Source organism: Prionailurus bengalensis, chromosome D2 (genome assembly GCF_016509475.1).
Source record: "Prionailurus bengalensis isolate Pbe53 chromosome D2, Fcat_Pben_1.1_paternal_pri, whole genome shotgun sequence".
Lineage (NCBI taxonomy): Eukaryota > Metazoa > Chordata > Mammalia > Carnivora > Felidae > Prionailurus > Prionailurus bengalensis.
The window spans coordinates 33,758,412-33,781,212 of NC_057351.1; the positions used below are offsets into that span (position 1 = coordinate 33,758,412).

Sequence of the window (22,801 nt, forward strand, 5' to 3'; positions counted from 1 at the left end):
ATGAGAAGCACAGGGATCAAGAATACAGCAAAAAAAAAAAAGGCAGATTTTGGAATAAACAATCACATTAATAATCACATTACAATCATCCTTATTGATATGCTACTGTTGATAGGAAAATGTGCAATGGCACATCATCATTCGGTCAGAGTTGTGTTGCTTCTTTTCATCCCACCCAATTACCCAAGTTCTCCCTTTGCATGACAAACATTTCTGACTTGCCCCAGTTTCTTTTTCTTGGGAGAACCTCTGTGCAGGAACTGAATCAGGCAAGCAGGGTCCACTGTAAAACTCCCTACCTGTGTCCCGACTGCTCTGAGACGTGGAATCATTCTCCACATTATAGATGACTGTCCCCTGAGATTCAGAAGAGAAGTGACTGACCACAGACTCATGGTGGGAGTGTTTGTAGGGATAGCTCTCCGTTGAAGAATCTGTTCGAGTATCACTTGAGATGGAGGGCTCCCTCCCTGAGGGAAGGAGGAGACACATATGCCAAAGTAAGGAAAGAGAGAAGGACAGTGACAGAGAGAAGGCAAACAGCTGGATGGAAACAAAGGTCCATAAGGCAAGAACTTCCTAGAAGGAAGGGTGAGAAGGATATACCAGAGCCATTCTTCCCAACACCCAACTTCCATATTGCCCAGACACACAAAAAATTCCTCCCACTCCTGTCCCTACCTTGCTGAAGCCCTCACTTTGCCTGCCACTGTGAAAAACTGTGGGGCTTTTAGAAAACCTATGGGAAAAGTGGAAGAAAGGAAAAAGTTGTGAAAAGTAAGATCTATTTAGATGGAGAGTCCCAGGCCGACCTGGCAATAACTAGTTGTTCCCCATCCCGTAATTTTTTTCCTATACTGCCAGAAATGTCACTTTGATTTTAATTGATATTGTAAACATTTTAATATATCTGAGAAATTATGTGGCTGTTACTTATACTTTAGAGTAAATTAGTTCAATCAGACTACTTTCCTCTGAACAACTCACTGAGATGAGCACAACAGTGGAAATGGGTGTTTGACTGAAAGGAGAAAAAGTAGAGCAGGCCTGAGTTGGGTACGAGGCTGGGAAGAACACCAGGTACCAAGCAGGAAGGAGGTACAAAAGGGAGGGGGAAAAATTCCAAAGACAAATGTGTTCTCTTTCAAAATTATACTCAAGGACAATCCTAGATCTAGAAGACAAAAAGAATATTTCTTTTTTCTCCTTTTCAGAAATCAAGCCAAAACCATTAGGGCTATATTTCTAATATATTATAAGCCTCTATGGGCTAGGCTGAGACTTTAGCCATCAAGCTGCAAATTGTTGCTACAGGGGAACAATTTAGGCTGCAACCAACTGAATTAGAAGCAAACTGATTCACAGGCTGAGGAATACTGCTACTACACTTGACATCTTAAAACAAAAATCTCTTATCCCAAATAAAATGATAAGCTTTGTAGTAACTCATATAATTTTTTCTTGGTCTTCACAACTCAGTGAAGTCACTGTTAAGTTGCTAGTAAGAATCAGTCATCTTTACTAATACTGGAAGGTTAAACACTGAGTTTCCCTCACAAACTTATTATTTCAGTCTAAATCAACCTAATTTCCTTCTCACTTTTGAATCAGGGCCAGGTGACTTAGGCAACACATTCTTGAAGGCTGAAAGAAACAAAGCCTGGCACACTTTGGGCTTCAGCACGAGTTGGCACTTCTTTCTATCTCTAATGGATCCCCTTTCTATAAGCTAGTTATGTGCTAGGCTCATGATTAAGTATGAGTTCTAACTGTCCAGTGATCACATTGGAAGGGAGAAGGAAGAGGTAAAGAGCTAGGCTGCTCACCTGAATCTTCACTATCGTAGCAGGTCTTGCTGTATGACTGGAACTCAACTTGGGGAGGCAGGTCCTGAGTAGACACTGGGGTACCCTGCGGGTCTGCATAAAGCAGTAGCAAAGGCTGATAATGCCCCTTGATGCATTTGGTCACCACATCCTTCCATTTCGGCCCAATCTGAACCAGAAACAATCAGAAAAACATGAGTTATACTTCATATCCACAATTCAAAACATATCTTCCTATTCTGTTTTTCTAAAGAAAATAAAAGAAATAAAAAGACAAGAATTGGGTAAAGAGACCACAAAAGAGACCTTAGACCTAAATTTCATGAGTTTTTTGTTAAGTCTGTTTTTGTTAAATCTTTTTAGAAAGCAATGGAACCTTATAAGAGATAGGAATGATGAATAAAATTACTTTCATTCCTGTGAAACAACAATTCAGTTGTGAAATATAAATAAAAGTACTCCAAGGTGAACATGCTATGTGAGGGGACTTCAGCTGTCTTGGTGACCAATTCCTTTTCACATATTAAAGTCCTGGCTTGAAATTTACAATTCTATAAATTATATAATTTTCTCCTAAATATTAAAATCACTTTTATGAATCTAAAGAGCAGGCAGAAACTCTCTCACAGACTGCTTTAGAATGAATGACATTCCATTTCAGAGTTCACACGTGACAGGACATAAATGTCAAACTGCTTAGAATAGACAGATGAACCTCAGTCTTAGCTTTGAACTGGATTCAGCACTGCCAAAGCAGTGGAAAAGAGTGACAGAAGACCATGGAAACAACAATCCAATCAAATCTCTAAACTCACCCTCTCTTAAACTTGAACTAGTCACATTCTGAGATGGTGTGCTCTGAAGAGTTGAACAATTAGCATAGTGCTTATTTCATAATAGATGTTCATTAAATTTTTAACTTAGTTATTATTTTAACTAAAAAAAAATATGCTTTTTTAAAAGTTTATTTATTTATTTTAGGAGAGAGAGAGCACAAATGGGGGAGGGCCAGAGAGAGAAGGAGAAAGAGAATCCCAACCAGACTCCATGCTCAGCACAGAGCCTGACATGAATCTTGATCCCACAAACCATAAGATCATGACCTGGGCCAAAATCAAGAGTTGGATGCTTAACTGACCAAGCCACCCAGGCACCCCAACAAACATGCTTTTTATATACAAATCTTATTTAATTTCTTATAAGGCATGTATTATTTTTCAAATAAAAAGGCTAAAGCTCAAGGAATTCATATAAATCAGCCAAAATTACAACAGCAAAAAGAGATAGAGAATCAGGAAATTTGACAGAGTTTACCATTTGTGAAAGACAGGGCTAAAGGTCCACAGATTGGTGTAAATTATAGTTAGGAGTCTCCTAGCCACCAGCCTTTATCAAGAAGCTTCCTAACTCATGCAGATCCTTTAACGACTTTAGTCACAGATTCTGTGATTTAGATAGTACCAAGTTTCCAGCTTTAAATATCCTCATAGCCCTATTTTTTTCTACATGATCCCCAAAACATGTTAATCTATGATAAGGTACTTCAGGTAAGTACCAATCAGAGAACAATTTATAGCAGCCCTAACACAAAGTATTCAAGGTATTACCTAAGACAAAGTATTACCATTGATAATTCCAAGTTTGAAATTCTGAAGTTCATGCTAACCTTCTAACCCAATTTGAAGCATTAAACTGTTCTCACTCAAATCAACCACTTAATAAAAAAAAAAAAAAAAAAACCTGTCAACTATAAACATAACTGTGCTGACTGCATGGTGAGAGGATTCAGAGAAAATAACAGAAAATATATCGATCTATCTTTGAGGAACTTGTCATCTACTGGAAAAGACTGATACTCTCATAAATTCAATAGATAGGTAAGTAAACAGACATCAAAATTATGAAAATAAACACCAAATACAAGTAATTATCCTTAGTTTTTTGTTGCTGTTATCAAACACTTCAAGAAGGGCTTGAATATTCCTACCTCCTTGACATGAGCATCATCAAAATACATCCATTTGCGGATCTTTGTTTGGAAAAAGAATGTAGAATAATGTTTGCCATAGTAACAGATCATTCCTACTAAGTACAGTTCAGACTGCTTGGCCCGATCATCCGTCACTCTGAAAAACAGCTGTGGGGAAAGAAGAGAATGAAAAAAACAGTCAAATACTCAGCCCTCTCACATCAATCTCTTAGCACACTCCATCATTTCTTATTAACATACTGACTTGTTTCTCCATGCTTCATTCTAAGATTTTTCCTAGTCCATACTAATCATCAGAAATGAACCTAAAAAGACAAAATGTAGGGAAAAGCAAGACGGATAGTGGCCAGTAAACCGGTAAGGTGGTGATGTTTCTTCATAACTTACAATATTTTATTGCTGGTGCCTATCGTAAGAGGATTCAAGAAAGTAGAAAAACACAAAATAAAACAAAAACAAACACTGACGTTTCAAAAGTTACTTACCAGCTGGCACCACAAATATAAATTTCCTGCTGAGACCCTAACTAAGGGGTAAAGAGTCCCTTAGGAAGAGCAATACCACCATGCTGATTACCAGCATTTCACTGCTGTATGTTCTAGCAGATATACAAAAAATTTTTGAAGAAAAGAATGCTGCCTTGAGAAACTTATTTGAATGAGAAAATCATCATAGAAATAAAACAAAACTAGAACAGTACAGAATATGTAGACTACAGGAATTTAGAAAAAAGAGATTTAATTGTGTATAACCTACTCATGTCAGAGATTACTTGGGAAGGAGACCTAAAATAAGATTCCAGACAGTGCATTCACTCTCAGTTGTAACTTAGTGATATTAAAGAATGACAAGGAATCTCCTTAGTCACAGGACTATAAGAGAAAGAAACCAGTGAAAGGAAACCACAGAGTTTCTGGCTCTTCTCTTGAACTGAAGGAAAACCCTGCCTATACTAGGGCGCAGAGCTGATAAGGTAAAAGATCCCAGGTCTGAAGTCATTTTCCCTATTTTCTTGAATAGATGCACAGAAAACTGCTAACCTACTGAATTCTTTTCCAAGCTACTCCATTACCTTTGCAACAGACATTGGTTCCTCACTGTGAATTTTGTATTCTAAAACTCAGGTCACCAACCTTTACCCCTTCACCTCCCATAGCAGCTCTAGTCAAGACTGCTCACTTCTTTGACCTTATTACCACCTGTGGTAGACTACACCTCCCAACTCTACTTTGTATAAACAAGCAATGAGTAGAGTACATAATAACTCTATAAATTGCTTGATTTTTATCAGTAGCTAAGCTCTGTCCATCCTGTCTTTCAAGACCAATTTTATCCCATTTTTCCTAAAAAGTCTACACCACCTACACCTATAAGTATATATTTATACTAGGATATAAGTATTCACTGTCCTTAAGCAATACTAAGACACAAGAACTAAGTCAGAGATAAAGGTAATTAATACTCACATCACCCAGCTTCAGGCAGGTACCCAGGCTGTGAATGACATCCTCTGCCAAGTCTGAGTGGTCTGAGTCCCATACCAGCCCAATTGTAATAATCTGTGGAGCATTCATCAACACACGGCGAATCCGAATCCTTTCTCCACAGTTACTCTGAAATACATATATAAGGCTGGTTTGAGATGTTTCCCACTGGCTCTGCCTCAATTCCCTAATCCGAGGGCTCCCCTCTCCACTCTGAACCCCACCTCTGACTTAACTCACCGGACAGTTCCGCAGATCCCCCATGGTGCTGGCATTTTGCAGCAGCTCACCAAACATGCTTGGTGAGGGTTTTTCACGTCTTTCCAGCATACAAATAGCCTGATTGCTTCAAGGTGGGGGAATGGAAGGGTATGATGGTAGGAATTACACAGAGTTATAACTAAATCAAATAGATTACTCATGCAAACTCCTAACTCACATGTTTGATTTTCTTCCTCTGCCCACTATACCAGAGCCCCTTGTCCTGACCAGTCTCAGTGTCCCAAACACAATGAGCACCTTTGCCCATCCCCAGATCCAAAGCTCATAGAATCCCCATTTCTCCTCCCACCTTGCTGACCAGAACTGAACCTAAGAAAGGGGGGTGGGGTGGGAGGACTGGGAAGGAAGGAAGGAAGAAGAACAAAAATTATTTTAAAATTATTGTTCTGAGTTCCTACAATATAACACTGTCTTAACAATAAGGATATAAGCTATTTGGATGCTGTCAGTTGAAACTTATCACTTGAAGGAATACCTAAGGGTACAAATAGAGAACCTTTAAGACTCACCAAAGGGAAGTGGTGGAGATGTAATGTACCATCTGGATGAAAGGCAGCGGATCAGAAGTGGCACCACAGCTGGTACATACACACTGGGACCGGGGTAAAAAAGCAAAACCAAGTAACCACAGTCATTAATTGTTTTGACACCCATCTGATAACCCACATCCCTGGATACAGTGTTCTTGAAGAAGAAAAGAAGTGATGAAGATAGAAATAATGTTCACCTGTTCAAACAACGTCATTGCAAATTTCTGGTGGGAGATGCAGTGTTGGGCAGTACATATATCTTCTTTGGTTTCATCAGCAATGTGGAAGTGAATTCTCATCAAGAGATTTTCCTAATAAGGAAAGAATAAAAGCAGCATATCAATGATATTTAATAGAAAAATGCACAAATTGGTAGGCAGTTTACTCAGAGACACAGTAATACTCTTGGAAGGTAGGAATACCTCTGATTTTTTTTTAAAACTGTTTAATTTGAAATAATTATAAATTCATAGGAAGTTTCAAAAAAATTGTTTAAGAGGTCCATGTACCCTTCACCCAGTTTCCTCCAATGGTAACATCTTGCATAACTATAGTACACTATCTAAACCAAGAAATGGACATCAACACAGTCTACAGAGTTTATTTAGATTTCACCAGTTTTACATATACTTATTTGTGTGTGTAACTCTATGCAATTTTTTTTTTAAACAATTTTTTTTAACGTTTATTTATTTTTTGAGACAGAGAGAGACAGAGCATGAACAGGGGAGGGGCAGAGAGAGAGGGAGACACAGAATCCGAAACAGGCCCCAGGCTCTGAGCTGTCAGCACAGAGCCCGACGCGGGGCTTGAACTCATGGACCGTGAGATCATGGCCTGGGCTGAAGTCGGACGCACAACCGACCAAGCCACCCAGGCGCCCCATCTCTATGCAATTTTATCAGATGTATAGTCATATAACAACCACCACAATCAAGAAAGAAAATTGTTCCATCACAAGGTTCCCTTATATTATTCCTTCATAGCCTTTTCCACCCAATTCCAACCCGAACACCTAGCAACCACTAATCTGTTTTCCTATCTCTATAATTTTATTATTTTAAGAATGTTATATAAATGGGAGCATATGATTTATAACCTTTTGATACTGTGTTTTTTCTCTCAGCATAGTTCCCTTTAGATCCATTGAAGTTGATGTGTAAATCAGTAATTCCTTTTGATTATTGAATAGTATTCCATGGTATGGAAGTACCAAATCTTGTTTCACTATTTACCATCAAAGGCATTTGTGTTGTTTCCAGTTTGGGGCTATTATAAATAAAGATTCTATGAACATTCATGTACAGGTTTTTTATAAACATAAGTTTTAGTTTCTCTGGGATACATGTCCAAGAACACAACCACTGAACCTTATGATAATTTGCAAGTACAGTTTTTTAAAAAACTGCCAAACTGTTTTCCAGGGTGGCTATATCATTTTACATTTCCACCAGCAATATATAAGTAATCGAGTTTGTCAGGAGTACCTCTGACTTTGGTGACATTTTGCCCTGTAATAGAATATATATCACTCTCGAACTTTTTTTAACAACAGGCAGAAAGAGTCTAAAGACAGAGTCTTTTGAAGGTTGACTGAGAGAACCCAGAGTTCAGAAGAGTCTTCTACTAAAAGTCACTTCGAGCAATCTAGCTATCTAAATAGCACATCACGCCTGTGCTAGGGTCTCAGTTATTCTGTTTAATTATCTTTAGTAATGTAGGAGTTCATAAAGTGTGATGGTCTCCAGACCAGCAGCATCTGTATTAGCATCACCTGGAAACTTGTTAGAGCTAGATATTCTTGGGCCCTAATCTAGACCTACTGAATCAGAAATTCAATGGAGTGTGACACAGCAATTTGTATTTTAATGAGTCCTGTCTCCTTTGAAGGTGAGACCAATGTTTTATGCCATGGCAAGCACAAAACTACTGTTAAGCCCAAAGGAGAAAGAATAAACCTATTCTACAATTCCTACTGTATTAGCAGAGTCATCCTAGAGCTTTGAGAAACTAGGGAAATTCCTAGCTCTAATTGAGAGACCAGGGACAGAGTAAATACTACAGTAAAGTACCTAGTCCCTGATGGAGACCATCAACAGTCTCACCCCATATCAGAGAGGGCCAGAGGCCAACACTTACAAAGCACTCTGCAGCATCATCCATAATTCCCAGCTGGAAACGCTGTTCATCCTGGAAGGTCTTTGCCAGAGCACTGCGGAGAGTGTCAGATGGAAGCACTTTTTCACTACTACACTGAAACTGGTTAAAGATTCCCTGTAGGAAAGAGGTTAGACAAGGGAAAAAACACAATGATGTTATTAAGCTTCTATACATCCCAATCTGTCAAGCTAGCATCTCCATGCTTATAACATTGGAACCAAATGTATTTTCCATGAGTTGATCTGCTTGCAGCTAGTACTAAAAAAGTAAAAAATCAAGTGTCAGAATAAAGGGTATAATCTGTGCTAGTAAGGATCCTTGCTCTTCCATCTGTCATAGACCACTGTCATGAGTTAATGTAATTGGGTACCTCATTTCCTCTGACACAGATAGAGGTAGATGATTCACAGTAAATAAAGGCAAATTATATATAAATGGTTTGGTAAATTATTCTCTGGGGGCTCATCCTATTAAACTTAGCCCCTTCTTTTAATTTAAAATTACTGAAGGGGTGCCTGGGTGGCTCAGTCGGTTAATCATCCGACTGGCTCAGGTCATGATCTCATGATTTGTGAGTTCAAGCCTCACATTGGGTTCTGTGCTGACAGCTCAGAACCTGGAGCTTGCTTCAGATTCTGTGTCTCCCTCTCCTCTGTCTCTGCCCCTCCCCCGCTAGCACTCTATCTCTCTCTCAAAAATAAACATTAAAAAAATTTTTTAATTACTCAAATAAAAATAAAAAAATAAAATTACTGAAAGTACAAAGAATAATATAACAAATATCTACTTGTCTAATACTCAGAAATAAACATTCCATTATGTTTAATCCCAATCTACATATAAAGCTAATGTCCTGGGTACCTGGGTGGCTCAGTCGTTAAGCATTTGACTTAGTCTCAGGTCATGATCTCACGATTCGTGAGTTTGAGTCCCACATCAGATAAGCTTGAGCCCTGCTTTGGGTGAGCCCTGCTTCTCTCTTTCTATCTCTCTCTCTCTCTCCTCCTTCTGCCCTCCTGTGATTCTCTCTCTCTCTCTCTCTCTCTCTGCCCCTCCCTTACTTGTGTCCCCCGCCCCAAGCTCTCTCTCTTTCAAAAAAAAAAAAGATAAAGTCCCTTTTAAGACCACCCACTCTCTACCAGCCACTCACTATCATGAGTTTGTTGCACAATGTTCTGTTTTTAATACTTCTGTATACATATGTGTAAGTATATGTGTAAGTGTGTTTATATGTGTGTGTATATACGTATTCTTACATAATACATAGTGCACTTTTATGTGCATTTTTTGTTTGTATACAAAGTATCACACTGACTTACTTTTTTAAATTCAGCATTATTTTTGAGATCTATCCATAATTTACACACACACACACACACACACACACACACATGGTTCATCCCTTTTTGCTGCTGTATTGTGTTTTACCAGGTCTATACAACATATATTTATCCATTTCTTTATTGAAATTTTGGCAGTCTCAAATTTTTGCTATTATAAAGAGGCTATGTCAACTTATACTTCCAGTAACAGATGAATATAAATAAATTTCCCCTTATCCTTGTCAGCAATTAATAAATACAGTTGGACTAGTTAATTTTAGTCTTTCAAACTACATCTAGTTTTTCTGGGTCTTTTGTAAATATGATTTGTGGCAAATGTCTTCTTCCCAGTCTTCTAGTGTCTTTTATGTGGAGCAGTTTTTAAATTTTAATTGATCAAATTACCCATCTTCAGCATCTTTACCTGATCTGAACCAATGATGAATGTGATGTTCAGAGAATAGAAACAGAGAGCGGCAACAAGTGGCACCTGGTTTGATGAGTACTTCTCGAGTGGTATTGGACCTTCCCAACATAAATTAGAATATGCTCCTTTGACATCACATGGCCCAGATCCTCACTAAACCACCCAGATAAGCAACAAATTCAATGATGAGTTACATATCAACATACCAAAGAATGTCACTCACTTGAAATTCTTACCAGTAATTTCTTTATAATAAAAAAAAAAAAGACATGGTTATTTTTCAGACTTACTAATGAGACCAGAAATGAGACCATTTTATAAACCTACCTATGTGATCTAAGAATAGGAGGCCCCACCAATTTAGAATGGTCAAATCTTGTTCCTCATCTTACTTGAACTATCAGCAGCTCAGTCATTCACTCTCTCCAAATTTTTATTCAATTACCCTCTCAATATAGTATTTCCTGATCACTCTTTTTAAAATTGCAAGCTCCACCCCCACTTCCCCAAACCTCCTACCCTTACCTGTTTTATTTTTCTCTGTAGCACTTATTATCATCTATAACACCACGTATTTTACTTATTTATTGTCTGACTACACTAAGTACAAAAAATTTTTGCCCTTTAATTCTCTACTCTACTAATCACTCTCAACACCTAGAAGGGTACTGGCATATAGAGGGCAACCAATAACTAGTTTTGAATGGATGGATGAATGGATGAATGAATGATGTAATATGGGTAGATCTTACTAAGGAAAAATATTATCAAGTCCCCTCTTTTTAAAATTTTTTTTCAACATTTATTTATTTTTGGGACAGAGAGAGACAGAGCATGAATGGGGGAGGGGCAGAGAGAGAGGGAGACACAGAATCAGAAACAGGCTCCAGGCTCTGAGCCATCAGCCCAGAGCCTGACGCGGGGCTCGAACTCACGGACCGCGAGATCGTGACCTGGCTGAAGTCGGACGCTTAACCGACTGCGCCACCCAGGCGCCCCAAGTCCCCTCTTTTTTAAAGCAGATAAAGAACCACCTAGAAAAGTTGAAAAATTTTCCTAAGGAAATATAATTTTCCTAAGGTAGTATAACTGGTTAAAACAAAATGTGATTGAACTTCATTCTGCTAATTAAAAGTTGGAACTGTTTTTCCCTCATTCTACTTTCTTTTTTTTTATTTTTAATGTTTATTTATTTTTGAGAGAGGGAGAGAGACAGAGCCTGAACAGGGGAGGGGCAGAGAGAGAGGGAGACACAGAATCTGAAGCAGGCTTCAGGCTCCAAGCTATCAGCACACGACCCAATGCAGGGCTAGAACTCACAAAACCACAAGATCATGACCTGAGCCAAAGTCGAATGTCCAACCGACTGAGCCATCCAGGTGGCCCTCCTCATTGTACTTTCTTACTAGCATTGTTCCTCCTCTTACACATTGAGCATCTATCCCAACAGCAGCTCAAGAACAATTTGCTACGTAACCTGCTATTATTTCCCTACAAATGATTCCATATGATATGGAGATGACAGTATTAGTAATACATATTTAGTATTATTTAATAAGCTAGGAGCTGGGGGAAAATCTATTATAATTGCTTCAAATTACTTTGGATTAACCTAGACATTTTTCACAAATCTATTTTAAAATCAAGTAAAGGCAAGACAGGACCTTCCATAATTTGTTACTAGAAATAGAAGAATGTCTATTAGTGACCATTAAACTACACCAAAAGGAAAGGTCTAGGTCCACAGTTAAACATTCTCAGAGGACAACTGATATATCTATACCAAGTGATTTTGAAACAGAGGAAGAGGGAAACAAAGGAAAAGGTAGGAAAAGAAGCAGTGGCCACTATCATATCCCATATCCCTCAGTAAGATATTACTGAGATATTAGTGCTGACAAAGGCTCTATCTCTAGAGCAAGAGATGGATGAGGTTTGGTCCTTTGTCCAGAGTCCAAAACTGCTTCCAAAACAAACCAGTGGGAGATGACTTCCAGGATAGTTCTGTACAAATGTGATATTTGCAAACTACAGCCCCTTTAGTCTTTCTCAACTGAGTTCCCTCAAGAATTAAGCCCTAATACTCTAAGGCATCAACAATTACTAATGAACTAACTTTTCTCCTATGTGTAACAGTAGTTATGTTATCATCCAGAGAGAATTAAAAGAACAGTCACTCAAGGCACTTACTGTGTTCTGTGGTTAAGATGACCCTGCTTGAGAAGGACAGGGCTCCACTAAGAGATGGCATAGAGTAATAATTAAGAGCATGGACTATGGAACCAAACTATCTGGATCCCAAACCCCAGTCCAAAATTTACCATTTCTATGACCTTAGAAAAGTTACTTAACTTCTCTAGTCTTCAGTTTCCTTTTTTTTTTTTTTAAGATTTTATTTTTAAGTAATCTCTATGCCTAACATGGGGCTCAAACTCATGACCCATAGATCAAGAGTCACATACTCTACTGACAGCCAGCCAGGCACCCCCAGTTTCTTTCTTTTCTTTTCTTTTCTTTTCTTTTCTTTCTTTCTTTCTTTCTTTCTTTCTTTCTTTCTTTCTTTTTCTTTCTTTCAATTTATTTTGACAGATAGAGAGTGAGGGGGGAGGGGCAAAGAGAGAGGGAGAGAGAGAATCCCAAGCAGGCTCCACGCTGTCAGTGCAGAGCCATATGTGGGGCTCAATCCCATGAACCATGAGATCATGACCTAAGCCAAGATCAAGAGCTGGACACTTAACTGACTGAGCCACCCAGGTACCTCTAAAAGAGGATTAGCAGGTGGGGCCGCCTGGGTGGCTCGGTTAACCGTCCTACTTTGGCTCAGGTCATGATCTCGCGGTTCATGAGTTTGAGCCCCGTGTCGGGCTCTGTGTGACAGCTCAGAGCCTGGAGCCTACTTAAGATTCTGTGTCACCCTCTCTCTGCCCTCCTCTGCTTGTGCTCGTTCTCTCTCTCTCTCTCTCTCTCTCAAAGAATAAACAAACAAAACAAAACAAAATTTTAAAAGAGGATTAGTGGGTGGGGGTGCCTGGGTGGCTCAGTTGGTTAAGCGTCTGACTCTTGTTTTTGGCTCAGGTCATGATCATGGTTTCATTAGTTCCAGTCACGTGTCGGGCTGTGCACTGACAGTGCAGAGCCTGCTTGGAATTCTCTCTCTTCCTCTCTCTCTACCCCCTTCCATGCTCACGCTATCTCTCTCTCAAAATAAATAGACTTTGAACATTTTAAATAATAAATAAATAAATAAATAAATAAATAAATAAATAAATAACGATCAGTAATAGTAGTTATCTCCTAGGGTTATTTACAGATTAAATAAATTATCTTTTTCTCTATCTACCTGTCTATCTATATCTTAGACTAATGCCTGGCTATATAACTGCTTATCTAAGTATTAGCTGTCATCATCATTATCATTATCATCAACATCATTATCATTATTATTATATTTTAGGTTACTAAGGAGCCTGTCTGCTACTGACCGTGCATCAGAAATGCCATCTACCTTGAACTACCTCCCTAGTCTCTGAAATCTGGGTAAGAAGGACAAACCACTTCTCTTTCTGTTGCTCTTACTCAAGAGAGGCAGATTTCCCATGATTAGATAAGAAGGGTTTCAACACAGAAAGGAAAAGACATAGTCAGAGCTCTGCTTATATCCACACTCGATATGCAACAACAGATCTGACTCTTGTGTTCAGTGGCATCAACATCTCCAAACTATATTCTTTTCTCATCTCTTAATTACAGGCAACTTTCTCCATACACACTGAGTATCTGAATGTACTCAGAATGCCTGCATCTTCTTTATTTTATTGTAATTATTGTTATCAGTCTTGCTCCGCTATTGTTAGGAAAAAGCAAGTGTATCAGGAATAAAGCAGCCTGAGCGCTCCCAGCATGCATCTGTGGAGCTGTAGCTCTGGAAGAAGCTGTAGTACAAAGCCCCTCTGTTAGGGCAGCACACTAACCCCTGTGTGTCCCTCTCACATGAGCACAGGGCTGGAACGGGCCTCCTCCTGCTCCCTTTTTCACCCTCCTGCCACCTTTCCCAGAGGGAGATCCTGTTCACACCAAAGAAAGCCAAGAACATTTAGTTCAGAAGTAAGAACAGGTGGTAGGACCAATAAGGAACAAAAACTGGTATTCTTCCAATTGCTGAGTTCTGTGGCAGGGAGTGAGAAAGGGCAGGAAGAACCAAAACCCAGGAATCATTTTTCCCTATGGGGTCCTGATGGTTTCATTTCAATTAACAGAGAAAACCCACCTTTGAGGTTTCTCTCTGCTCTTCTTCACAAAGTGAAACCAAAGAGGTCTTCCTTTTCATTCTCAGGAAAAGGCAAATTACTTTTTGTCTGTTAACTATTTTTTTGGATGCAGTGCAAAAGCAACAAGACTTTAATGACTAAAAGCAGGTGCTTCCCCACCCATTTCTCTTGGATCATGTAGCAAACAATTCTACCCACAGGAGCTCATAATTATCTGGATTAGTAAAAACCATGTAAATAAGATAAAAGTGCCATAGAGACAGAAACTCTTTGTGCTTTGGCATCTACAAATGCAGCTGTTGCTTCAGTTTTTTTCCCCCCTAAAACACAGACTTTTGTCTTTAGGCAGGAACAGCTGTTTATTTCTCTCTCAGGATTTCTTAGCCTAGCCTTAGCCTTCTAAAAAAAAGTCATGAGTAGAGAAGATGGGAGTCAAGAAGAAGGGCTACAGCTAAATGTGATGCGTTCTGGGCCCTAGGTCTTTGGAAAGTTAGCAGTCCAACTCATTCCTGGAGGGTGTCCAACAAAATGTATTGTGCAAAGACACAATACATTTTATGCACTGCTACTAACTCAGTTCTTAGGGTTTCTCTTCTTGACCCGGGCTTTCCAAACCTCTCATCATTTTGGCTCTCATAATCACTCCTTTTCTCCACACCTCCTAGAAATCATAGACTTAAATAAATTGTAAGCCTCAATATGACCAATCAAGCCTGTTTGTAAAAACAACCCTCTGAAAAAAAGATAAAGGAGCTACTACTCCTTGAGTACTACTAGAAAAGAGAATTTTCACTAGTTTTATGTGTTCAAAAGAATCTCAAACATTCTCTTTCAAGAGGGGAAAAGAACATGTAAGTGTTTACCATTTTGGCATCCAAACCAGTAACATTGGATTTTTAATGTTTTATTGTAGAAAATCTCAAACATACAAGGGTAGACAAAATAGCACAACAAACTCCTATGTACCTATTATCTATCTTTAACAACTGTGGCCAATCTCATTTCATATATACAACCCACCCACTCATCCCATTCCCAGATCATTCTCAATCAAATACTAGACATTATTCATCTATAAATATTTTGGATATGCCTCTAAAACATAAGGAATCTTTGTTTAAAATTTAATCATACTATAATTACCACACTAAAAAAAGGTAATAATAATTCCTTAATATCATCAAATATCCAGTCAGTTTAATAGAAATTCTTGCTCCAACATTGGGGAAGACAGAGAACAGCTGGCTAGTTTCTCCCTTGGGATTCTTTAACCTTATGTCTAAAAATACCTACCTTCTGGATTTCCGGATTATAAAATTATCTGCATATCCTGTATCAGTCCCTTTAAATAAATCCAATTGTCAATACCATATCTCCCCATGAGTTTTGGGTTTTTTTACACTCAATTCATAACCCAATACTTTGGACTTGCAGTGGTGAAGTTAAAGATGATCATAAACTACCTATCACACTCATTTGTGCTACCTCTGCAAAAGAGACACACCCACATACACACAAAGACAGACACAGAAAGAAACACCAAGACTTCAAGACACTAGACAGAGAGCCAAAGAGCAGAGACAGGCCAAATTCACCAGAGGACGGTATTGCTTTTAGTAGGAAATCATAAACTAATGTTGAAATTTTACAAAATATAATAGTCAATTTGCTAATTTTTGTCAAGATCAAAAATGCAGGACCTTAGAGATTACCAACAGTATTTAAATCAAATTTTGACAATCAATACCATAACCACTTACCCCACAGGGGAAATGAAAAGGGGGACCCTTCTGGACATGCACAAAGATTTTGAGATTGTATAAGTTTCAGGCTCTGCCATAAATTCTGGAAAGGAAAGAATCATGATGATCTACTATGTTTTTCCTTACAGTCATAACCCTCTATTTGAATATCATGTAAAATTCTAAACTCCAAATTTTAAAAAGGATGAAAGACTCAACTTTATACTTTCCAAGTTATATCAATGGTTAAATTAGTTGAGAATATTTAGGTACAGCCTAATAGGCCTTTAAGACTAAGAAAGATTAACCAAAAGACCACACAAATATACTCATACCCCAGAGATAAGCAAAACAAAGAAGTTCAACTCAAGTAAATGATATTTGCATTAGACAGGGATATACCTTCCTCATGTGAGGTCTGTTGATTACTAGCTAAAATCTCCAGGTAACCTATTAGAAATCTAATTTTCTGGTTTAAATAGTCCAACATAATGGATTTACTCTTCTCTCATATTGGCCATGACCACAGGACAATAAAGAACCTTCTGTTCCAATAATCTACCAAAAAAAGGACTGGACTGATAATGCGCAATGAGTAATTTCTTATACCACTTTACTCCCTGTGCTTATGCTTTCCAGTAGAGGAACAGCTACATGGTACACACAAAATATATTGAGGTATTTATTCTCTGAACTCTCAAATTTCCCCCCAATTAACTGATGGGCTATCAGCAGAACACAGACTTCCCTGCCCCTTTTGAACAGTCTTACTGATGTACAGATACAAACTTACATTACAGGACACTTTATACACAAAAACCTATTTCCTCCTCACCTACCCCTCACCATCACCACCATTCTCTGGCTTTGATGCCTTGTACTAACATTCTTAAAAGAAAAATCACTAATTGAGGAGATTTGTTGAATTTAATCAATCAATGAAGCATTCTTCTTTGCCTATAACAAAAAACACTCTGTCCTACATCTTGGCACACTGCAAAGCCTCTAGTACAATCCCTGGAAGGAGAACAAAATCATTGTGGCATACTAAGTACAGAGGACGGATTTCCTCCCCTGGACAGAGATAAATAAATAAGCCAACACCAAAGTCATACCCTGGGGGCTGGGGACATAAGGGCAGATTCAATATGAATAATAAATAAGAGTTCTGGGCTATAGGCATGACAACAGTTCAGGTCAGGAAATACCTTTTAGTAACACTAGATGGGAATAAATTTGGAGATTCAGAAGGGACAGAGTAATTAGCCCACAAATCTTTTTGTTAAGTCAGAGTTGAAACGCATTGTGGCTCAAAATAAGAAGAAAGACACACTGACAAATTATTTTTAATGAAAGCGATCATTAATAATTTGCATGCAAAATTTTGAGGCTGAAATTAGGTTAGCAACTTAGTATCAAGTAATGCAGAAAAATAACCCAATATATTTTTACAGGACCAAATGGATTATCCTAAATATTACGTATAAACCTCCAAAAAGCAATTAGAAGCTCTAGATACAACATACACTATGGTACCTGGTGAAGGTCACAAGGCACAAGAACATTGACAAACATTCAGACAGCAGAAGAAAAAGTAAAAACATTAAACAAAAGGTGTTCACATAAGACCAACAGTAAAAGCATTTTAAAGATTGGTGCAAGGTAAAGTAAAAAGTGGAGAAAAAAAAAAAAAAAACAGGGATACACATCTTCCAGCCAGACTTAGAAGGGCAAATCCTTCATCCAAAACATTAGATTAAGGGAAAGTTGGCTAGCTTTTGATTTATCTAGGAACATGTGTGTGTCTCTTTTTTGTTCTTAACATTGAGTTCTAGAGCTAAACAATTATGTTCCAACATAAAAGAATTCTGACTTTATAGAATGAGCAAGTGCTGATAGAGTACCTCAAATACAGGAATTTTGGAGTTTTGTGTTTTGAAAAATATCTATGAAATTAAAATTTTACATTTGAAACTTAGCATTAAAGAATGCAAACAGGTCACCAAGTACCAGCAAAAAGGAATTCTTACTTGCTTCACCAAACATTCATCTAATTTTTAAACAGGAGACAGAGAAAAAATGGGACTTAAATATACTGAATTACACCCACACTGGGACACCACAAAGTTAACATGTAACTTAATTGTAGGATACCAGATAACTGCTCTGCTTGACAGAATCCAAGGCTATGACTCTTCAGCAGATCTTCCCATCATCAACTCCTCCCAACCCCCACCACACACATACACCTCACCCTTCCTTAACTAAATTTGGCATAAAGCAGCCTATATTAAGTAGACCTACTAAAAAAAGTGTAAACCCAAAGGTCACGATGAAAATCTCAAGTAGAACAAGAGTGAGAGCACAAAAGACAAAAAGAAAAAAGTGAAGAAAAAGGCAAGTACACAAAACTCTGTAACTAAAATCCAAGGACTACTAAAAGAATATATGAACCCAGATAAGTTAGGTATTTATATTATGGTGCAAGCACTATAAGGAATACCAACGGGGAAGAAAAGCTGAGCCACCTTTCCAAAAACTCATTCAGCCATGCTAAATACTGTTAAGTAAAACAATCATGGTTCTAGATAGAGGTAACATTTTTAAAACTTCATTAAGAAGATATGTTTCTGAAATGGAATTCTGAAAGGACTAGATGTGGTTTTATTTTAAAGGGATGTGTTGTTTATTGTTGTTATTGTTTTGGGTGCTAAGGGATCCAGGCAAAGTGAATAACATCTGCAATGTAGTCATAGGAAGTACACCATCTGCTGTCATAGCTGAAATGGAGAGTGCCTCAGGAAGGAAAGGAAGGGGAAAAAAAGTATGAAACTAGTTTTTTAAATGCCTATAAGCATACATTTTTAAGTGATTTAAGAAATAATTGGGAGCCACTTCAAGGTTATAAGAAAGGAGTAACTTCAAGATAGCACTCCAGCACATTCGTAGGTTAAAACAAATGAAATAGGATGATACTAGAGATAGAGAGGCAACTTAGGGGTCTGGAAAAAAAATATTCTTTTTACTATATGTGAACAGAAAGGCTTATTACTAGAAATATCATTGACCAAAGAGGAGGCATAAAGAGAAATGACAACCTCTGTGATGCAATTTCCAATTTTTCTCTTTACAATTCAATGTGCTTTTCTAAAATGACTGTAGTACTTTCCTATACTTGTAATAAAAATCCTCCTTTAGGGGCACCTGGGTGGCTCAGTCGGTTGAGTGCCAACTTCGCTCAGGTCATGATCTCACAGTTCGTGGGTTGGAGCTCCACGTTGGGCTCTGGACTGACGACAGCTCAGAACATGGAGCCTGCTTCCGATTCTGTGTCTCCCTCTCTCTGCCCCTCCCCCGCTCATGCTCTGTGTGTGTCTCTCTCTCTCAAAACTAAATACACATTAAAAAAAAAAAATCATCCTTTAAATAAAAAACAAGTCGGGATGCCTGGGTGGCTCAGTCGGTTCAGCATTGACTTCGGCTCAGGTCATGATCTTAAAAAACAAGCATGATGTATATATTTAGCCAAAGAATAAAAAGAAATGCCCATGTGTCCAACAACCAATTTAAGAAATGAAAAACTTCATGAGTGCGAAACTCCCCAGTTGATTATAATCTCCTCCCCTCCAGGGATAACCACTGTCCTGAATTTTATGAAAATCATTCCCTCTTTCTCACATATATGTATCCCTGAACAACATGTTGTTTAGTTCTGCCCATTTTTACTTTGTATATAAATGGAATCATAGTTTATATAATCTTCTGTGATTTGCTTCACTGTAACATTTTTGTGATTAATCCAAGCTGATATATGTAGCTACAGGTTATTCGTGTTCACTACTACAGTGTTTTACTTTAGGAATAAACCATAATTTTTAAACCTATTCTATTATATTCTATTATAGTTGGAATGGGTTGTTTCCATTTTTCTATAATCACAAAAATACTACTTTGGACATTCTCAAATATATCTTCTGATATGTATATACAAGGAAGTTTTCTACAATATGTATCTAGGAGTAGAATTACTGAATGGTAGGGTATATGCTACTTCAATTTTACCTGAAAAATGTAATGACAAAATATTTCCCTAAGTAGTGGTATCAATTTATATTCCAACCAGCAAGTGTATGTAAGTTATTATTCCACCTTTCGGGTAACAATTTTATCCAATTTTAAATTTTCTATTAATCTAAAGGGTATTGATTTACTTTAATTCCTTTTTTCTCTTTTTTTAAAAAGTCATCTATTTATTCTGAGAGAGAGAGAGAGAGAGAAAATGCATGCACACGTGTGCACACAAGTGGGGGAGGAGCACAAAGAGAGAGAGAGAGAGAGAGAGAGAGAGAGAGAGAGAGAGAGAGAGAATCTCAAACAGGCTCACACTGTCAGCACTGAGCCCAACAAGGGGCTTGAACCCACAAGCCGTGAGACCATGACCTGAGCCGAAAATCAAGAGACAGATGCTTAACCGACTGAGCCACCAGGCATCCCTGGTTGACATTTCTTAGATTACTTGGGAGGATAAGAATCTTTCATATTCTTTTTTTTTTTTTTTTTTTTAATTTTTTTTTTTTCAACGTTTATTTATTTTTGGGACAGAGAGAGACAGAGCATGAACGGGGGAGGGGCAGAGAGAGAGGGAGACACAGAATCGGAAACAGGCTCCAGGCTCTGAGCCATCAGCCCAGAGCCTGACGCGGGGCTCGAACTCCCGGACCGCGAGATCGTGACCTGGCTGAAGTCGGACACTCAACCGACTGCGCCACCCAGGCGACCCAAGAATCTTTCATATTCTTAAAGATCTTTTGGGTTTCTTGTGCTGAGAAATGCCTGTTTATGTGTTTTTCCCATTTTCCCACTGACTCCATTATCTTTTACTTATTCTTTATAGGAGTTCTCTGGGGAGTTCTATGCTGCATACCAATCCTTTGTGGGATATATAATTTATTGCCGATATTTCCTCCTGGCGTGTAGCCTTGGGTCTTACCCTCTACTAGAGTCTTCTGATGAACAGAAGTTCTTGAATTTTCTGTAGTAAAATGTTATCAATTCTTTTTAGTATTTTTTATGTCTTATTTAATAAATCCTGTCTATCCCTGAGGTCATGCTATTCTTTCATATTTTCTTCTAAAACTTAAAGTTTTCCTTCCAGGTGCCTAGGTGGCTTAATTGGTTAAGTGTCCAACTCTTGATTTTGGCTCAGGTCATGATAACGGTTAGTGAGTTCAAGCCCCTCATTGGGCTCTGTGCTGACAGTATGGAGCCTGCTTGGGATTTCTCTCCTTCTCTCTCTCTCTCTCTCTCTGCACCCCCCCCCCCCAATCTCTCTCTCTCTAAAAATAAATAAACTTTTTAAAAAGTTTTCTTTCACATTTTAGTTCTCAGCTCAGTTGAAATTCATACTTTTGGTAATAATATGACATAGGGATCTAATTTACTTTTCTTTTTTCTATACAGATAACCAATTACCTAATCATCATTTGTTGAAAAGTCCACTTTCTCCTTTGATTCACAGGGCAAGTAGCTAGTTTCCACATATGTATTTCTGAACTTTTGATTTTGTTCCACTGATTTATTAGTCATACTGTGTTGACAGCACATTGTCTTAATTAATATAGTTTTATAAGCCTTGATATCTGATAAAGTAGCGTAGTCATTAGTACTTTTGCCAAATATTTCTGGTTCTTTCCTCTCCCCAGGATTCTGATAGGATCACACTTCCTGGCCCTTTTAGGATTCACTGGAGCCATATGATTAGTTCAAGTCTGTGATCTCTGAGCAGAAGAGATATGCTGAACATTCAACTGCCTGTGCAAAAACCTCCAGAGCTCTTTTTCCCTCTGCCTTGGCCAATAGTCAACTTGGCACCTGCATTCCTGAGTGACTATAATCAGTAGGGTTTCCTACTAAACTGCAGTGGACAAGTAATGGGAATGGAAAATAAATCTTTTGTATATTTATCACTGAGATTTTAGTTTGCTACCAAAACATAACTTAGTCTACTCTGATACACAAGGCAAGTCATTCATTTTGTTATTATCCTTCAAGAATGTTCTGTCTTGGGGGCGCCTGGATGGCTCAGCTGGTTCAGCATCCGACTCGGTTTCAGCTCAGGTCATGATCTCAGGATCGTGAGATCAAGCCCCATGTGGGGCTCTGCACTGAGCATGGAGCCTGCTTAAGATTCATTCTCTCTCTCTCTCTCTCTCTCTCTCTCTCTCTCTCTCCAATTACAAAAAGAATGTCATATCTGTTCTTCCCTGTTTGTCATAAGAATTTCAGAATCAAATTTTCTAAACTTCCAGGACAAACTTGCTGGTCAGAATATACATTAGTATCACCACATTGGAAAACATACGGAAATACTGGAAAACAGTTGGTATTATAAAATTAAAAAAAAAAACTGAAGATATGCATATCCTATGATTCTAGTAATTTCATTCCTGGGCAAATATGCAAGAGAAATATGTATGCATATGTAAATATAAATAAGAATGTTCTTGGCAATATTGCTCATTAAAAATTAAAAACTGTAAATAATCCAAATGACTACCAACTATAGAATAGATAAACAAACTGGCTTATTTACACAATGAAATACCATATGATAATGAAGATGAACAAAGTCAACCTGCACATAACAATATAATGATCTTATTAACATACTGCTGCACTAAAGAAGACATACACGCACACACACACCCACACAGATTCATTTAGAATGATTCCAATTACAATAAGTTTCAAAAACAGGTAATTTTTAAATT

The 22,801-nt window shown here is 38.0% G+C and overlaps 1 protein-coding gene across 20 annotated transcripts in view; it reads right to left on the reverse strand.

Moving 5' to 3' along the window:
- The window catches only part of USP54 (ubiquitin specific peptidase 54), a 133,432-nt gene that overhangs the window by 31,379 nt on the left and 79,252 nt on the right, over positions 1–22,801 (reverse strand). For 14 of the 20 annotated variants that reach the window (XR_006299894.1, XM_043598039.1, XM_043598044.1 and 11 more), the window contains 8 exons: positions 8,252–8,386; positions 6,310–6,423; positions 6,092–6,174; positions 5,541–5,646; positions 5,283–5,429; positions 3,814–3,963; positions 1,827–1,995; positions 300–470 (listed from right to left, as the gene is read on the reverse strand). Coding sequence is in view for 19 of the 20 variants with exons in the window: in XM_043598039.1 (XP_043453974.1) it covers positions 300–470; positions 1,827–1,995; positions 3,814–3,963; positions 5,283–5,429; positions 5,541–5,646; positions 6,092–6,174; positions 6,310–6,423; positions 8,252–8,386 (1,075 nt within the window). In the remaining variant the exon portion in view is untranslated. Of the gene's footprint in view, positions 1–299; positions 471–1,826; positions 1,996–3,813; positions 3,964–5,282; positions 5,430–5,540; positions 5,647–6,091; positions 6,175–6,309; positions 6,424–8,251; positions 8,387–16,049; positions 16,135–22,801 lie in introns of all 20 variants that reach the window. The other 6 variants (XM_043598053.1, XM_043598047.1, XM_043598049.1 and 3 more) reach the window with 2 other exon arrangements.